This window comes from Podarcis gaigeae (assembly GCF_964106915.1).
Source record: "Podarcis gaigeae genome assembly, chromosome: 9".
Taxonomy (NCBI): Eukaryota; Metazoa; Chordata; class Lepidosauria; order Squamata; family Lacertidae; genus Podarcis; species Podarcis gaigeae.
This window is the reverse complement of record NC_139685.1, coordinates 25,841,606-25,861,610: the sequence shown is the minus strand read 5'-3', so window position 1 is coordinate 25,861,610 and position 20,005 is coordinate 25,841,606. Positions and strand designations below refer to the sequence as shown.

Sequence of the window (20,005 nt, the reverse complement as noted above, 5' to 3'; positions counted from 1 at the left end):
CCCAAATGTTACCTTATCTGTTTCCACAGCTCATGCCACCGGGGGGGGGGGGTGTTTCCTGAGCAAACGCACTGTGTGAATGGTGTAGATGGAGGCAGCTCAACATGACACAAATGTTCCAAGAAGTTTTTGTTCCATTTAATTTTTGCTCCCAGAGATCAATCCTATCTCTCTATCCATTTGAGTTCAATGAGGCGTACTCCCTGGAAAGCAGGTGCAGGATTGCAGCCTTAGGCTTACTAGCATAGTGTTTCTTCACCGCTACCATTCGCACACAGCACTTCTGCATGGAAATCATGAACAGGAATATATGAACAATATGTGCTAATGGACCCTAAATGTACCCGCGTGCAAGAGAGAAACCACCAGCTTTCGTTTCCAGTACATTTAAGTGCATGTTGGATCCAAACCAGAATGGGATTAGAGACTGAAGGGAAGAAAATCCAACTCTTTGTTTTCCCTGAAAGCTCATTTTCATCTCTTGGAAGTATCTTTCCTCAGTAACAATCATAAAATTATATTGCCGATTCACAATTTGTAACTTGTAGTTAACCACAGGAAGATGTTTATCAGCTTGCAAAGTAATTTTTAGAATGCAGAACACAATTTAATACAAATTCGGCTTAAGTGTTGTATAACTCTCATTTAATTATATTAAACTCGCACGGCTTCCATTCCTGGTGGTTTATGCTGAATGTGTTGACAACTCAAATCAGAACATGAACTGATATTTTCACAAAGGAAAGTGATATAGGAATAAAGCATCAAAAGTCATGTAAGACATTGTGTATGTAAACTAATATATTGTCACATCATTTCCCTATGAGTAATCATGTTTAAATCCCATTATAGAAAACAATGTAAAACTATTCCTGGACTGTACCACTTCAGACCTGCAAGTGTGAGATCTCTAGTTTTAGTGCTCCTCTCATATTTTACACACAAAACTCTTAATGTCGGAGAAGTTAAGTTACATGTCTTTATAACATCTGTTTTTCCATGTGCAAGCAACTTTTAAAAGAAGAAAACAAAACAAAAGGACTGCATTTAATTGTGATTTACCCAGTCTATAGTTTTCACTGGCAAAGCCCTAAATCAGTTTTACAACACAATGAACTGCCTGTCCCACTTTCACTGAATCAAGCTACCGTATTTTTTCACTGCGCAGCGATCCCTTTTGCTGTTCTGGCTTCTGAGATTCAGATTTTTTTTTTCTTGTTTTCCTCCTCCAAAAACTAGGTGCGTCTTGTGGTCTGGTGCGTCTTATAGAGCGAAAAATACGGTATTTGGAATCCAGCTGCCATTAGGGCTAATGTGTCAAATCAACGATATGCTGTAGGTCTTTTTGTGGGTATGCAAAGTTTGGAGGAGGTAGGGTCACCATGAGCATTTTGCAGTCACATCTTCTAAACATCAAAATTCAAGAGAGGGAGGTTTTTTAGTGGCGTAAGAGAAAGAGCTGGAAAAGCCAGTATTGTTATTCAACTTGATTGGGGTTTCAGAATAACGAGAAAGAAGCAAAACTAATTCATTTATTCTGTTAATCATGTTTCTGTGATTCCGTACGTCCTCCATTTGAGCTCAGCTGGCTTTCCTGGTTCTTTCCAGCTGCTCATTTTATCTCCTGAATAACCCTGCAAGGTAATTAAACTGAGAGGTGGCCCAGTGTAAACTACTGAGAGCCGCATGAATTCAAGGAGCACTATGCTGGATGATTTAATCCGATTCATAGTGAGAAGACATGGTAAATCCAGCTTTTACCATTTATCTTTTAAATACAGCAGGCTTTCCAAGTCTACAGGACAGGGATTTTATGAGATGAATCATAAAACATTAGTAAACAATTTTAGTTAAGTGTCTCTAAACAACTCTCCATCCAAATGTTTTGAAGAATAAACTTCCGGGATCCATCAAGCTCTGATTAATAGACCTCTATAAAACATACATCAACTTAACGTCAATCCAGTCTAATTATCAGATAGCTCTTCCTCAACTTAACAGTCAGCATGGCACGACATGAACTACTTACGCAAGACTTACTTCGAAGCAGGGCTGGTCAGAGCTCAGCCCCAGAATCTGTTTCAAAGCAAGGTCTCAGCCAGGGTTTTGAACAGTTTTGAACAGAGTAGTATTATTATTTTGTACTACAGAAAAGCCAAAGCCAGCTCTCAGACAGCTGTGACTATGGAACAGGGTTTCCAGGCACGTAAATACAGTTTCCAAGCAGACTTCTGTCCCATGCCTTTTTAGAAATAAAACACTACACAGGAATGATATTTTCAAGCCAAGTGTTAAGGTGCTTTATCATTAAGATAGCGATTTGAAGACTGGGCCTGCCCCACACCTACAAAGTATCCCTGCTTTTCAAAGATAGTTCTTTATGTTACAGTTCTTTATGTTACAGCAATAATATAATACAAAGCAATATTAAATTGTTATTAGACAATCCACTAATTTGTGGGAGAGGCTCAAGTGCGTAATGCAACTTTAAAGGTAAAGGTACCCCTGACCGTTAGGTCCAGTCGTGGACAACTCTGGGGTTGCAGCGCTCATCTCACTCTATAGGTCGAGGGAGCCAGCGTTTGTCTGCAGACAGCTTCCGGGTCATGTGGCCAGCATGACAAAGCTTCAGCGCACAGAAACACCATTTACCTTCCCGCCGGAGCGGTCCCCATTTATCTACTTGCACTTTCACGTGCTTTCTAACTGCTAGGTTGGCAGGAAATGCAACTTTAGGTGGATGCAATTAAAACAATTAAAGTGCTTTGTTACTCTAGTGCAACAAACCCACTTCAAAAATCAAAACAAAAATTCCCCCAGACTTTTTCCGATTAGGAAAGTGATGGGGAAAGTGCTGGAATGAACAAATGATTAACGAGAACACCCTGCAAGCAAATTATGTTGGATGCAAGATGACTGCTCATTGTTGTAAGCAAATCAGAACAAATGCTCAACAAAGACCAGAGATAGTCTCCCTGTTGCATAAGCTTTGTGGAAGCGAGTTAAGATGAATACCGAATTAATAGGTCATCTGGAGGAGCCCGGTGGTGTTCTTGTGTGGAATAGAAATGAATTCCTGAAATTCAGACATTGAGGGGGTTGTAAAATGCCAAAGGGTTGTTCTGTCTAAATGATAAATATGTTTCTGTTTTTAAAAGTGTTCCCTCTAGGTCAGGCTTAGGCTGTAATTTTGATGAACAGAGTAGCTCTAATCTACACCTAAGTGCCAGGATAGTAAATCATCTTGGGTAATAGAGTCAACTTCCTTTAGAAAGCCCATGAATTTTGTTTCTGTGCTGTTCATTTGCACTACTTGCAGTTGTGAAGTGAAAACATTTATAGAGGCCTCCTCCTTCCCCCCAGCCCCAGGAGTTTAGAAGGCTTTTAAAGTACCTTTTTATTTCTTTATTCCATTATTCAATTCCCCTAAGTAGGCATATTCCTATAGAGTTTAAGCTTCAGTCTCTTGCAATATAAAACAAGAGGAATGAAGGCACTGCTGAGTCTAAAATATTAATAATACATAAAGGTTAGTGGAGCTAAACGTTCCTATAGGTGACTGGCAAACACTCTCCCTTTCTCGGAAGAAGATAACCTGCTAAAATCTAATTATTTGAGGGAGATATATTTCATAATGCAATAAATAAAGAACATATAGTGCACACAAGCCTTCATCTACTGTTGCTGCTGGACCGTCTCAATTTGTTTCTAAGTGGTGATTAGAAGCGAATACCACACAAGTTCCACTAAAATTTAAGGATGGATGTGTAACATGCTTGGAGGATTCTACCAACGAACACAAAATTCCAGTAGCATTCTTCTATGCCATTCCTCTCCTACAGACTTTGCATCAGATCTCTTACACCTTTTTTGCTAAAATGAGAATTTCTGTTTTGACACTTGCATTGCTACCATCATGAACTATATCACTCATGAAGTTCATTTAATAAAATACGTTTTACCCTTCTCTCATTTTTAAAAACAAAAAAGGACTCTTAATAGACTTTTTTTTTTTTACAGATGCATGACAGTTTCAAAGTTAAAATACTAATGATTAGTATATCCTTTCCAGATTACCAGCAATTTCAAAGTGAGGTGCAGCTCAATCCTTATTTATTTGGATATATTCATTATATTGTATTCATTATGTTTATCGGGCCTTACCTGAAGGTAAGGCACAAGATTGCAGTATTCATTGTTAATTCATTGTTTTTCTTCCCAGAACTTCATAAGCCAGGAAAGTCAAGGAAGTTCTCATTCTTAAAATATTTGGAAATGGTAATTCTCATTTCTGTTTTTCACTTCAAGCAACTGGAATTTGTGGGTATATAGCACATTGCTGATACTTAAGTGAAAAGGACGGGGAAAGGCTGGCAATGATCTCCTTATTTGGAAAATTTGACATTACCTTGTGTACATAGGAGTAATCAAAGATAATGCAATAAATGTGTGTAATACTCTATTACTAACGCAGCAATGTGTTGTGAGTCGAGGACCTTCCACCCACTTGGGATAAATAAGACACAAGACACGTTTATTTTAGTTTATTGGGTTAAATAAGGCCACAACTTTATTGATTGCAACATATGAGAGGTATTGGCTTAGGCATTGGATTAACAATCAACATATGAGCCCACCCCACACAGCAGGGAGTCATTTGAAGGTTAACACCCAGTGGGAGGAGCTTGTTGATGCAAATACAACTGGAAGCTTCCCCTGATGTCACCAGGGGTCATGCCATGTGGCATCGGACAGGACCCACGACCTCCAGATTCCTTTAATGGAATACCCAACAAGGGTGATGGCCACGACCTACCCTCCAACACACGACAGACATTCCAATGCCTAACCACCAATACCTGAAAAGTTGTGACGATTTGCTATGAGGGAGACGAAACACCAAGAGGCTGGTGCCAATTTGCCAAATGGATAAAAATTCCTACCAGGTCCCCTGGTCAACCAAGGCAACCAACCACGGTCCAAAGCAAGGTCAAAAAGCAAGAATTATGACCATTATGACCTAAGGGAGGGCAGGCGGGTGATCTGAAGGTACCGGGAAGCAGAGTGAAGACACAAGGCTGCCGCATCTGCTTGAATGTGGCTCAACCCCGCCCACGAGCCAGCCCTATTGGCTGGCCCAATGGGCGAGGGCGTGGCAGCCAGGACAGTGACACAGGAGGCTGACCATGCCCCCCTGCTGGCGTGGGACTGGTTCCTACTCACAACACCTCCCCTCTGCGAAGAGGAGAGACCTTACCATAAAACACATTATACAGATACAATCTTAGCAATATTTACAGTTATTTTTAACCCTGTTTCTCTACTTTTTCTAAAGGAAACAGGCATTCAGTAGGAACGAGTAGCTGGCATAGATATGGTTAAGCAACATTGAGTTATACTGTACATTCTTTCATGAGTGGAAAAAATCCTGCAGCATTCCCTGTGTCCGTTAAAAAAAAATCTAACCTGATAATTCTGTCCCTTTTCCTATCCCTGTTCCTGCTTTAAAATCTTATGAAAGTCCATTCAGAAGTCAGTCCCAAAGTGTTCAGTGAAGCTTGCCCTATGGACAGTGTGCACAGGATTGCAACCTAAACATAATATTCATAACTTTATATGGCAGCTATTAAAGGCGTGTTACCCTGTTACGTCCTAATACAATTAATACTACTCATTCCTCCTTCACCAGAAAAATGAAGAGTACAATGGGGAGGGGGGGGGGTAGATGAAGAGAATGGCAGATGCTTCTACATATGATATCAATACCCACAAAACACAGATTCATGACTTAAATACCTGGCTTGAGTAAGCCATTCCCATCGCCAAGAGAGATTTCTCACCTATTTCGCTCATGAAACTGAGTACATAATGTGCCCAAGACCCAGCAGTAAAAAACCTGCTCTTGTAAAAACAAGCAAGAACTTCGACATTAGAGTTCTTCATATGACAAATTGTAATTCACCTGCCAATACAGATTAGATCATATGGTTTTCTACAGTACGGTATCATAAGCAGATGATGGGTGACAACACGCTGAAGAGAATTTCTGTAGTGTCATCCTACTTTGAAAGAAGTCCCATTTAATTTGATTTGGTTCCCATTTAATCTGAGGCTCTTGTATATGCCACAAAGGTTAAAATTGTTTTCTTGGCCTATAACTCAATCAGTTTAAACTACATTTCTCCACCAGCTGTTGAAGAACCATCAGCACAGGTCAACTCTGCAAAATAGAACTTGCTTGCGACTGAAAACAAGGTGGCATTTTGATAGCCGATACTAAGGCAAGACTGAACTGTGATTATCCACATGTGCACGATTATCATTTGAATCTATGTCATGTTAGCTGACCTGCATTTTCTGCTAATGATAGATGCTCCTGTGCCAATCATGTATTTTTCTTTTGTTCACCACCATATTTATATCTGATTATTCTATTTATATCCACCGTCATGAGAATGCAAGGCTGCCCTGTCCATTGCTATTTAAAACCTTGCTATGGCATATGATGGAAACAAATATTCATAACTGGAACAATTTAACAATGGATTTACTCCTAGTAAGGACTGCTCTAGAACAGCAACAACAGAAGGTGACTATCTGTATGCTGATAGGGTGTTGAAGGGGTGACACTTGGAACAACCATTAAGCCACTTCTTTGAACACAAAATGAGAGGGAATTTCTCATATCCTGATTGGGGCTGTGCCTGCCAAACAAGAATTGGAGCTCTGCATGCACCTGTCTAGAACCATTTTTCAAGCAAATCACTTGCAGTGATGGACAGGCCAAAAGAAGTACAATAATCCCACTTTGTTCCTTCTGCCTGCATCCTGACTGGCTCAATCCTTGTAGGGACAACTGTTTATATATTCTTCTTTATCTAGTTTTGGGATGTCATATCTTGCTAGTTTGTTTGGTATTAGACTCATCCCTGGCAACTTTAATACAGTAGTACCTCAGGTTGTGGGTTAAAGCCTCAGCGCCTAGGACTTGCCGATCGAAAGGTCGACGGTTCGAATCCCTGCGGCGGGGTGCGCTCCCGCTGCTCGGTCCCAGCGCCTGCCAACCTAGCAGTTCGAAAGCACCTCCGGGTGCAAGTAGATAAATAGGGACCGCTTACCAGCGGGAAGGTAAACGGCGTTTCCGTGTGCGGCTCTGGCTCACCAGAGCAGCGATGTCACGCTGGCCACGTGACCCGGAAGTGTCTCCGGACAGCGCTGGCCCCTGGCCTCTTAAGTGAGATGGGCGCACAACCCCAGAGTCTGTCAAGACTGGCCCGTACGGGCAGGGGTACCTTTACCTTTACCTTTTACCTCAGGTTAAGAACTTAATTCGTTCTGGAGGTCCGTTCTTAACCTGAAACTGTTCTTAACCTTAGGTACCACTTTAGCTAATGGGGCCTCCTGCTGCCGCCGTGCCGCTGCTGCACGATTTCTGTTCTCATCCTGAAGCAAAGTTCTTAACCCGAGGTACCATTTCTGGGTTAGCGCAGTCTATAACCTGAAGCTTCTGTAACCTGAAGCGTCTGTAACCCGAGGTACTCCTGTACGACCATATTATGAAGTTTATTTAAAGCCTTTTACAGGAAAAATCAGTTCGTTTCACTGTAAGCCAAAATAAATGCATGTGCCATTTGAGGGGGTGATTTGTGTACATACCTCCTTGTCAATCACAGCAAGTTCTGAATCAGATTTACATATAACTGAAGCAGGGCGTCTTGTATTAGTCAACAGGCAGGTTTCCTTTGGGGAATAAAAAGAGTTTCAAGTTTATCTTCATATAGGATCGCATAGAAGTATGTGCAAGAGTTTACTACCAGAATTACAGTATATTAAAATATAGAAGTAGCTACAAACAATACCTCTGACACCCAACTGAGAAAACATCTCGAAAACACATGAGTAGAGAGGTTACTTGTTATTTAAAACATGTAATTGGAATTATCAGAAAAAGAAAATATCACTGAAGAGCTTCTCTTTCATATCTCTACACTGAAAAGCAGCATTTCCCACAAATTGTTTGACAATACATGGACGGCAATAGTTACCCCTATAAAATTTCCCTCTTCAATTTCATATAATGTTTCAGGGGTTAAAATCGTTGCATCATCTATAACGACTTTTAGTTTGCCGGACAACACTAAATAGCATTCCGTTGCTACGTGTCCTTGACGGATAATGATTGTCCCAGCTTCATACCTGTTTTGAAAATATAACAACATCAGCAGAAATTACTGCAGGTAAAATAAAGGGGTGTGTGCAGCTATTAGTAGTTTGGTGACCAAAACGAAAACCTTCATTAAGGCGTGAATATCATTTTAAAAAATATTTATTATCCTATGAGTGGATCTTCCTAACCACAGAACCATCTTCGAGTGCAAGTAAAAGAATAAAAAATATTAGCCTTCTCACTAATGAAGCAATCCAGTGACCACTTACTGTTGGTATATCATTGATTTTAATAAGACTTCTGCTGGTAGGCGTTTTTATATCAGCCAAATGAAGAAGTAAATTACTGTGGGACATTTTCAGGCAGGAGACTGTGTGTGCGTGTGTGTGTGTGTGTGTGTGTGTGTGTGTGTATCAATCAGACCACTTATAGGGCCACTTACAGACCCCTGGAAGACTGCATAAACCTCACTGACACTATCCATAGGCTGCTCCCACAACACCAGCATCTACATCTCTACTGGTGGTAGTATATTGTTTAAGAACTAAAATCAACAGGCAGTGCTCATATAAAATTGCTCTGGCCCCAGTACAAATTTGTAACACAGTTCTGCATCAGCAACTCGCTGTTCAGAATTCAGAGTTACTATTCTTTCTTTCTTTGGCAATCACTCATATCCAAGTAAGATTGTCTTCCATGAACATGGTCTTAACAGTGTGTCTGTAAGTGACTGTAGAGGCCAATTATGGATCCACACATCCTTCCACAGTGGGGACATAGGTTTCCGGGTGGGAGTTGATCACGGTGAGGATTTGCCAAACGTGCCTTCCTCTTAGCACGTTTCTCCCTTGCGTCCTGAGTTTGTGCCTCTTCAAAGTTTATGATGCCCTTGGTAGAGGCTATTCTCCAACTGGAGTGCTCGCAGGCCAATGTTTCCCAGTTATCTGTGCTTATACTGCATTTTTTAAGATTTGCTTTGAGAGAGTCTTTAAACCTCTTTTGTTATCCAGCATCCTTTTAGCTTTCCATTCTTAAGCTGGGAATAGAGTAGTTGCTTTAGAAGATGATAATCAAGCATCCAAACAACATGACTGGTCCAATGAAGTTGATGTTGAAGAATCATTCCTTTGACACTGGTGATCTTTGCTTCTTCCAGTACACTGACATTAGCTCAGAGTTGCTATTAACTGTACATAAAAATCCTCAAGCATAATTCAGTCCTAGTTTTTTCCTTCACTGTAATGGACTTTCAGTTCCACCTGAGTCACTCTAGAACCTGATAAAGTGTTCCCTGACCTTGTTCCCATATGCTTGGTAGGTACTGGAAATGGAGAATTCAGAAATTTTAACAAGTCCCATCATCTCTTTCTGACTGACCCTCCTTGTTTCTGACTGAATCCTGGAAATAGTAACCCATTTATGCATTTTAGGAAATGGCTTAAAATAGCACCCCTGAAATTTCCTGGATATGTGAATTTATGCAAGTCACTTCCAATTGCTGAGTCTTGTTTACAAAGGCACAGCTGCAAGAATGGCAGAGGCAGTTTTACTGCTTTGTAAACAATTTTATTTAAGTGTGTACAGTTACGCAGTGTGGTGCAGATTGAATTAAAAAGATACACCTTTGGAGAGAACTTATTTGGTATGGTTTGCAGGTTTGCAAGACTTTTCAAATAATGCATGTTTCTTTTAAAAATAAATGAGTGATGAACAGATAAACATATATGGAATGGGCTTTTCTCTTTTTTTAGAGAAGGTAGACTATCTGAATACGAGTGACAAGACTGATCACCGATTTGTGCCACGGATATGTGTGTCTATCATGCAAATTACAAAACTAGGTTCACAGCACAGGTGCAGAGCCTGCCATGACTTGTACCCTTAAGTAACATCTGTCTTCACCCCAACATTTTTCTGTGTATAAAATGAGGATTATTATTTCCCTTGTTCAATTAAGTGTGGCGAGAATTAAAAAGCACGATTCACATTTTACACAGTAAGGGCTGTAAAGCGTGCAATTTTAATGCAGCTTTGTAAATTATTCTGTGAGAGCAGCAGTTCCTATTAACTAAATTGGGTTTTGCTTTATTTTGTCTTAGTCACCAAAGGTCCAGAAGCTCTCCATTAGAAGGCTCCTTGTTGAAATCATAGAATACCAGAGAAGAATTATGTAGCTTCCACTTGTCAATATTTTATTTTAACAGGGCAGGGCGTTTCTGAAGTATGATAAATATTTAATCAAAAGGATTTCAGCCTTGTTGAAAAATGTTCACCTTCTGACCCAGCTTTCTGAAGGAAGCTTATGGAATGGATCCCATCCTCAATACACAAGTAGCGCCCAGGCTTCTTACTTACTCTTGGTAGATGAAAGCTTGGCACAGTTGGAGTTGTGTTTCACTAGGCAAGCACTGAAAGGCTCTGTTTGTCTTCAAACATGCTTGTATCTGAAAGAAGAGCATATTTTATGCTTAAAAGTTGGGCTCGTGGATGCTGCTGGATTAACTGTGTGCTACGCATGCAACACTAGAAGCTTTCTGTCATGAAGACCGTGGCTCAATTTATGGGATAACCAGCCTTATATAACCAACATGCTTAAGTCTACTTACTACATGCAGGGGTTAAAACCATAGAGTAAGCTGTCTTGCCAGGCTTAGCTCACTCCCACCCAGCTAGGGAGGAACTAGGTAATCAGGCCTATTATTCTTCCCCAGTCTACATGAGAAATGTAACGTAGAAAGAGGACTGAGTTGGTTGCTCCAAGCTGAGACAACATAGTTCTTACAAGCCACTCTTGAATTCCTAGAACAATCATTTACAAACTTCCACCACTGTAACTAAGCCAAGTTTTATTGCCTGTGCAACTTTTTCTGAATGCTGTATGGAAAAGCCCCTGAATCTGAGCTTTGGAGAGTTTGTAAATAAACCATTTTTAACTTCCCTAATAGGGAATTTTGGAAGGTCATATTTAAAGGTCTAACAGCCTATCTTTCCACATTTTAGTTTGCTGTCTATTTTGTGATTTTAAATCTTTGCTGGGGTTCTCTCATCAAAGAGCACTTGCCCCAAACTTGGACCTTGGCATCCAGGAATTCTCCTTTTTATATTTTGTTTTTTTCATTGCAGTAGGCACAATTCAGACATGAACTACACTTTAGCATTTCAAGAATGAGCCACAAAGAACATTGGACTTGCACTTCCATCTCTTCATTTAGCCATGAGGGAGGTGTTTTATTTTGTTCCCATAGAGCCCACAGAGCGAGGCAGGTCAGTTATTGCAGCACCAAAGAGAGCTTCTTGTGAACAACTTGCTGCAGCAAAGACTGGAAGTGAATTGCAGCCTTTTGAGCCTCTGATTACAGTCCACTCTGTTTCAGAGAGCTAGAGACAAGAGCCAGCCTTCTGTCCCAGAGATGGGCACTTTTTCTGTGCTCCAACTACCGCACTCCCTGTGCTATCATACTGGGAGGAACTTGGTTCCTCAGAGCCTGAAGGAAGCTGCTGATGAGAGTACTGGCTCTAGTTCTTTCAGTGCTACTGCTGTGGGGTATAGTTCCGTATTCTGCCAGCCAGCTCAGGTTTAAAAGGTAAAGGGACCCCTGACCATTAGGTCCAGTCGGGGCTGACTCTGGGGTTGCGGCGCTCATCTCGCTTTATTGGCCGAGGGAGCCGGCGTACAGCTTCCGGGTCATGGGGCCAGCATGACTAAGCCACTTCTGGCAAACCAGAGCAGCGTACAGAAACGCCGTTTACCTTCCCGCCGGAGTGGTACCTATTTATCTACTTGCACTTTGACGTGCTTTTGAACTGCTAGGTTGGCAGGAGCAGGGACTGAACAACGGGAGCTCACCCTCTCGCGGGGATTCGAACTGCCGACCTTCTGATCGGCAAGTCCTAGGCTCTGTGGTTTAACCCACAGCTAATCACCAACATAAACTGTGCTCAGCTGGTAGCACTATAATCTCTGACTCAGTGTCCTGGTCATTACTGGACTCTGCAGTCCACCATCATATAAGTTACACCTGCTCAAATTATCTTTTCTATACAGCTGTTAAAGATCCTATCTGCCCACACTACTGTCCCAAATGGTGGTATTCTCTTTTATCTTTGGATCACACAATTTATCCTCACAGCATTTATGTAGAATAAAGGAATATCGGGTACGTCCATTGACAGGGGACGCTGAGGCAGAATTATAGAATATGCAAACACATCAAATTTAAATGAGCTGAATGAGCAGATTTGTCCCCCAGAAGAGCTGTCAAATCCTTAATCACACAGCACACCAAAACCACTGGTTTTGATGTGGCAAGGACCAGTCGTATGTACAGTGATCCCTTTATCATTCAAACCCATGTCGCCGCTCATTTATTCCTGCCTGCCAAAATCTTTTCAATAACACGGTCTCCAATTCACTGAGATTCTACTTTCATGTGCCAAAACAGCTGTCCATGCCCACCACCACCACCACCTCAGCCTGCCTGGCTAAATATACTTGTTTTTCACATCTCCTTTTTCTATTGACCATAGGCTACTAACACCTTTTCAATACACTTCCCCTTAACTATAGTTTATAACATACTCTCCAACTCTGTGCTACAAGATTGTTAATGGAAAGGGGGTAAGAAGCTGGTGTTGAGTCACGTAGTAAAGCCATTAGTGTCATCCCCTATGCTCTGATTAAAATATAATTTCTGAACTCCTGAGATTGCTTAATAATTTGTGGGGTATGGTAGGGCTCACATTTCCTTCTTTCGCTGAAGCTTCAAGGAATATCACAATGTGATAAGCAAAAAAAGATCACTTAGTATGCATCTAACTGTTAGAATTCTGCTCCATGTTTGCAGTCATGGGAATTTTTGTCTTTCACATGATGGTACAACCAGGCAGAAACCAAGGTTAAAATCTGTCCAGCCTTGAAAGTAACTACTCAGAGGGTGGCAACTTGCCCTGTTCTGGTTGCAAGCCACTCTATCCCTCTTCTCACTTCTGCTTGCCTCCTGAACCTGGGAGCAGGGCTGGTCCTGCCATGAGGCAAGCTGGGGCAACAGGGGCAGCATATGTAGCCTCCAAGGACCACATCCCATGTAGATCTTCACTTCCCACACACCCTGTTCCTAATGAAGAGCTTCATTCCCCTCCCTTCTACCCTGATGGATGCATGGCTCTTTGTGGTTTGCCTTATGTGACAAAATGTCTTGTGCTGGCCCTGCCTGGGAGATTCCAGGGTGGAAAGGAAGTGGCAGCGGGCAACTGGTTTACAAGAGTGGCTGGGAAAACCCAGCCAGATGGGTGGGGTAAAGGTAAAGGTAAAGGGACCCCTGACCATTAGGTCCAGTCATGGCCGATTCTGGGGTTGCGGCGCTCATCTCGCTTTATTGGCTGAGGGAGCCGGCGTACAGCTTCCGGGTCATGTGGCCAGCATGACTAAGCCACTTCTGGCAAAGTAGAGCAGCGCACCGAAATGCCATTTACCTTCCTGCCAGAGCGGTACCTATTTATCTACTTGCACTTTGATGTGCTTTCAAACTGCTAGGTTGGCAGGAGCAGGGACCGAGCAATGGGAACTCACCCCGTCTCAGGGATTTGAACCACCAACCTTCTCACTGGCAAGTCCTAGGCTCTGCGGCTTAACCCACAGCGCCACCCATGTCCCTCAGATGGGTGGGGTATACATAACAAATTGTTGTTGTTGTTGTTGTCATTATTATACAATTATGGTTTGTTTTGTTATTACCGACAATGGTACTCCCAACTATTTATATAAAACATGTTTAATGAGTCAAAGAAATACATATCTGGCATAGGATCAGATGCAAAAAGACATCCTAGGTTGCTGATTGCTGCCTTAATAAACAAAGCAAAACTTTGTTACGCAAGTTTAAGAGGTAGAAGGTTTTGTCAATATTTGTCAGATGCCATGCAATGAGACTTGCGTTTACAAAAAAGCTTTTTATATTGAAACACTTAAACAAAAAAAAAAAATCTATGAGCTCTAAAAGCCTGTTTATTTTACAGATAGCTAACAAAATGTTTCTTTATACATTAGTATGTGACAGGTGATTGTGCAGCTTGCTTATGGAGGAAGAGCTAAAACTATAACTTCCCTGTAGAACCCCTTAGAGGATGGAGAGGAGAAAGACGCCCACCACTTATTAATTTTTTTCATCGCTAATCTATATTAGACAAACACTGGAGACTCTCTGTTAGAAACAGAAATAACTAAAGGCTGCTTTTGACTAAAGACTATCTCTTACCTTTCTCAAGAGGACTATGTTTTCTAGTGTCTCTAACATAAGTATGTGGCCAAAGTGGTTCTCTGTCATGACATACTACTTTGGAAGCTGGTCCTGCAGGATGCTGATTTTAGGCCTGCATTCCTAAGCACATTTATGTAGATGTAAGATTTTGATAGAGACATCACTTTGCCAACAAAGGTCCATATAGTTAAAGGATGATCGCCGAAGAATTGATGCTTTTGGATTATGGTGCTGGAGGAGACTCTTTAGAGTCCCATGGACTGCAAGAAGATCAAACCTCTCCATTCTTAAGGAAATCAGCCCTGAGTGCTCACTGGAAGAACAGATCCTGAAGATGAGGCTCCAATACTTTGGCCACCTCATGAGAAGAGAAGACTCCCTGGAAAAGACCCTGATGTTGGTAAAGATTGAGGGCACAAGGAGAAGGGGATGACAGAGGATGAGATGGTTGGACAGTGTTCTCGAAGCTACCAGCATGAATTTGACCAAACTGCAGGAGGCAGTGGAAGACAGGAGTGCCTGGCGTGCTCTGGTCCATGGGGTCATGAAGAGTCGGACACTCCTAAATGACTAAACAACAACAACAAAGATTTTGATCCCACTGGCTATACAGTGGTACCTTTTTCCCTGAACGGCTAGGCTCCCATACAAATTGGCTCCTGAATGCCGCAGACCCAGAAGTGAGCGTTCCAGTTTGAGAATGGTTTTCAGAAGCCGAATGCATGATGTGGCTTCCAACTGAGGGCAGGAAGCTCCTGCAGCCAATCAGAAGCCGTGCCTTGGTTTTCGAATCATTTCTGGAGTCGAACAGACTCCCAGAATGGATTAAGTTCGAGAACCAAGGTACCACTCTATTATTATCTTTAATTTACAAAATGGTTGTCAGATTGCAACTACTTAACCAATTCCTGATCCTGTAATTGGTTTACCACTGACAGGATGTATGTGTTATCAGCTGCTATTGGGTGTGGGAACTCTTTGTTCTTTTAACATTGACCAAACTTTTGTTAAAACGACAGCAACCTATTTGGGGATTTGGGGGCAAAATGAGAAAGAACTCTTTTTTAAAAAAAAAAGTATTGTAAACAAAATGCAGTACTGTGGCTAAATATTTACACAAAAGCAATAATTACTTACAAATATAAGATGATAAATTCAGCACATGCCTTTCCATATTAATGCTTCAAATATTTTATTTATTCATTTATTATTTGCATTTTCAGCCTGTCATTCAACTAAAATATCACAAAATAATGTGCAATTAAAATAATAAAATAATACCATGAAAATGACTAATATCAATATTATCGTATGATGACAGTACAAAGAATTTCTTCTCTCTCACCTTTAGAATGTCTTCCTGCCTTCTTTGGTTTGGACAAATATGTAACAGACGCTTAAGCTTTTCAGAACCTTTCTTTGGCTACACAAAGAAAATGTACACATTATCCAATAGCCCTTTCATTGACTGTAGCCTAGCTATTCCCTAGTTACTTATACAGACCATATAAAGGCATTCATTGCAGTCATGGGTATCTCTTTCAACTCTATATTTGTATTGGTTTGACTGTTTTCTAAAAATGGATTACAACATACAGACATAATTCTTCAAGAATGTATTCCACATATATAATAGACCTCTGAATTTCTTAGAAGTAAAACCCACTGAATTTAACAAAGATCATACCCAAACAAGCATGCCTAGAACTAAAGCCTGCTGTGAAAGATTTGTGAAACTCTTTTGAGAGCAAAATTGCTCTGTCTATAGCAAACATGATCCCACAATTAGCCTAGACCCCTTGGAGATCCTGAGAGCACCATCCAGTTTCAGCCTATGGGATCATGTCTTTTTAAAAACTATTGTTCTTGGAGCATTCTTGCTTTCTAAGAGAGATTTGTTTTGTTTTTGTTAGCTTGACAGGGGTGCTCCCCAGGAATCTAAGGTGTGCTTGGCGGATGTGCTCAACTCTCCACAAGTAAAGAAAGACTCAAGTCTCCTTAGGTGAGAAATGAGGAGACAATGTTTGTATTGTTCCAGGTGAGTGGTGGGGTAGAAATGAGTCTCACATATATATATATATATATATATATATATATATATATATATATATATTGCTCCCTTATTGGATTGTTCTTCAGTGGACCTATTTGCATATGCATGATGATTGGTTGCTGAATACTCAGGGTTTTATTGAAGTGAAAACTGATTGGGTGGACTGATGTGGTGGGTGCAAAAAAAAAAGTGGTGGTTGAGGGACTGGGTATGACAGCATGGTTCCTGAATTTCTGGTTGTATTACACGTTAGGGCCTTTCAGTAATATCTATTATTATTTTTTGATAAATACAAATTATGTTGCATTTTGATGTATTTGGATATTTACGAGTTGCTTTTATGGGGTTGTTTTTGTACCTTATTTTGGTTTAATTGCGTTGCTTAAAATATTTTTAATAAAAAAATAAGATATAAATCACTTAAAGATTTATTTTCAATATATAACAGAACAGAAGTTAAATAAAAATAAAGCATACACATAAAATAACAATAAATAACAGATTAATATAATAGTAGCATATACAGTAACTAGAATGGAGGAGGCGCAAGTGGATTGCAAAGCCCAAGTAAATAAAAACAGGTTTTAACAAGGGCCAAAAACATAACACTTATGCTGTGGCAAATGGAGCTGGAAGTTCTTTTTGCTCATGTAATGGGCTCTCTGGATCCAGCTCATTGTTTACTAGAAACAAATCCAATTTTAGGTTTCACCCTACATTATTCTAATCACACTTTTCCCAAATAAAAACTTGATGTCCTTAACTTCTCCCAGTAATGAACTTAGTCCTGACAATAATAACATCAAAATAGACCAAATCTGTAACTCTTTGGACTTAAGAGGACAGAATTTTTCTGAATAAATTTTCTGAATAAATTTTTCTCATCAAAAGCAACATTTTCCACTTAAAAAAAACCCCCAAAATGTTAACAGAATTACACCTCATCTGTTAATGTTCATTATAAAAGTGCTATATTAATAGTGTCAAATCTTTTGATTTGCTCTGCCAGAAAAATAAGTGCTTTGGATGGGGCCTGCCAGCCAGCAATAGGGAATGGGCATGACATTACAAAATATTATGTTCCGCGCAAATGCTTACAACTGAGAAACGATCCCCTAAATAGCACTTGGCACCATTACTTCCACTTTGCAGATAGGGAAATGAGGCTGAGTTCATGATCTGCCACTTGGGTCAGTCAGTGGCAGAAGCTAGAATGGAAATCCAGTTTTTCTGGGTACGTATCCAACATTCAGGGTAATGAGTCATGCTGACTTCAAACCTAGAGATGCGCTTGGTAACTTCAAGCTATTTAAAGTGAAAACACGTTGTTTATCATTTACACCCCACCCATCAGGCTGGGTTTCCCCAGCCACTCTGGGCGGCTCCCAACAGAACACTAAAAACAGAATAAAACTTCAAACATTAAAAACTTCCCTAAACAGGGCTCTGCAGTTCATTGTATCCCCCCCCCCCCCAACTACACACAATGTAGGAATATTTTTATTTGAACATTATTTAAATCTAACAGAATTCTTCATATAGAAATAAACTTGTATAGGTATAAAATGTGGCCCATTTGCACCCCAGATTGTATTCCATAATCAGCTCTGAATTGCCCCAGTAATAACAGCACCAGATAAACAGAAGACATTTCAAGTTTTCCAAGCAATTCACATATATATATGATCTAAGTACTCCTTACAAGAGTACTGAAGCACAGGACAGTATTACTATCCTCATATTATAAAAGGATGGCAGACTGATATGACTAGCAAGCAAGAGACACAGCAACCAGGCTTTTAGAGATTTAAGGACTCATGAACATAAAAAAATACTCACAAATTGTTTTTTAGAATAATCACTGACATTAAACAAGTAGTCACTTTTGAAGTTCATCTGACTCTCCAGGTAAAATGTTGCCCATTGCACCGCCTGACTCCTTTCAATATATCTGCACAAGAAAAAATAATGTGTGGCATTGGCTGTTTTGGAGTAAAGAGATTACACAATATTTATCTATTTTTATTCTCATCTAGCACTTTCTCAAAAGACATCATGGTTTGCATGTCAGTATACTTTTTTTTAAAAAAAAAGTTTCTACCGTAATTATTGAGAGCAGCAAAAATTTCCTAGTGTTAATCGAGATAAATAAATGGTACATACAACGGCTAAAATAAGGTGAAGATAAAGCAGACTTAAATAAGGCAGATACAAAGATACAGGGCTCCTGTGCTAACTTGGTAAATTATAAGGAAGTTATTTAAACCATAGAGAAAAAGCGTACCATTGAATCATCTTTTGAATATTCTGAAACACCTGTATTTAATCAGTAATTTGAATGTTTCATTGTGAATTTTTGTAACTGCTTAGAGGTTTCTAACAATCAAGCATTATATAAATTTTGTTAAATAAACAAAAAAAATATTATACTTGTATATTCTTGCTTGTTGTTAGCCTTCCCCGCCCCCCCGGCAAGAGACTTCACCTTCCTTGCATATTGGTAAAATTGCCAGAATAAGTATGTTTTACTGTCAGTTCTGTAAACACCGAATTCTTCTAACTAAAACCAACTATTGAGCTGATTTCAGTCTACAGAGTGTTCAAACTTTAAAACTTTCAATTTAACAGATTATTTTCAACTGGCATTTTGTTAGTCCATCTTATTCAGAAAAAAAGGCAGTGTGTGAAACACTTGTTCATTATTCTTGCATCTCAGTAATTTGTACATTAAACAAACAAACAAACTTTGACAGTACATTGGTACCTTGGTTGTCGAACGGCTTGGCTCCCAAACAAATTGGCTCCCGAGTGCCGCAAACCCGCAAGTGAGTGTTCTGGTTTGCAAACGTTTTTTGGAAGTTGAATGTCCGACGCAGCTTACGCAGCTTTCGTGAGTGCAGGAAGCTCCTGCAGCCAATTGGAAGCCACGCCTTGGTTTTTGAACAGTTCTGGGAGTTGAATGGACTCCCAGAACGGATTAAGTTTGACAACCAAGGTACCTCTGTAGTTTCATATTAAGCAAAGCACTGATGAACCAGTGTCAATGCACAGCCAGGGTGTAGTAGTAACAAAGCAGTAGCATGCAAGCTTCACACTGTTTTGGGGTCCCATAAGAATTCCTTTGACATCCAGGCTGCAATTCCCTGGGAAGAACTACCAGTTGCAGAAACAAGGAGAAGTGGAAGGCCGGGGTCAGGCAAGCATCCCTGAATATTTGTTAAAAGAGCAATCAGACTGCATTCCTCTGTACAATTGCTTTAGAATAAGCATTGGTGAACTCAGCAGGATCTTCTTTTGAGTTAAACAAGCATAGAATTTCACTACCTGTAATTAGAGACTACCGGTAATTTAATATGGTAGGGAACAAACTTCTGCAGGCAGCAATGCACGTGACATTTAAGCCGAGGTGAGAGCTCAAGATAATGGGAACGCAAACAAACAAACAAAACAGCACATACTGAAAGCTGTATTTTTAAATGTTTTTATTAAGATTTTCCTGGGTAATAACAGAATGTACAGAGTCTCTGC

General features: G+C 40.3%; 2 protein-coding genes across 4 annotated transcripts in view; one reads left to right on the top strand and one right to left on the bottom strand.

Moving 5' to 3' along the window:
- Window positions 1-20,005, top strand: part of EXOC1L (exocyst complex component 1 like) — a 114,538-nt gene that overhangs the window by 80,955 nt on the left and 13,578 nt on the right. The window lies entirely within an intron of this gene.
- Window positions 1-20,005, bottom strand: part of LOC310853084 (cyclic nucleotide-binding domain-containing protein 2-like) — a gene marked incomplete at its 5' end in the record, with an annotated part of 39,625 nt that overhangs the window by 18,106 nt on the left and 1,514 nt on the right. Inside the window, 5 exons of the mRNA XM_083757249.1 lie at window positions 7,657-7,740; window positions 8,046-8,196; window positions 10,523-10,611; window positions 15,770-15,847; window positions 18,317-18,428. Of these exons, the coding sequence (XP_083613375.1) occupies window positions 7,657-7,740; window positions 8,046-8,196; window positions 10,523-10,611; window positions 15,770-15,847; window positions 18,317-18,428 (514 nt within the window). The remainder of the gene's footprint in view (window positions 1-7,656; window positions 7,741-8,045; window positions 8,197-10,522; window positions 10,612-15,769; window positions 15,848-18,316; window positions 18,429-20,005) is intronic.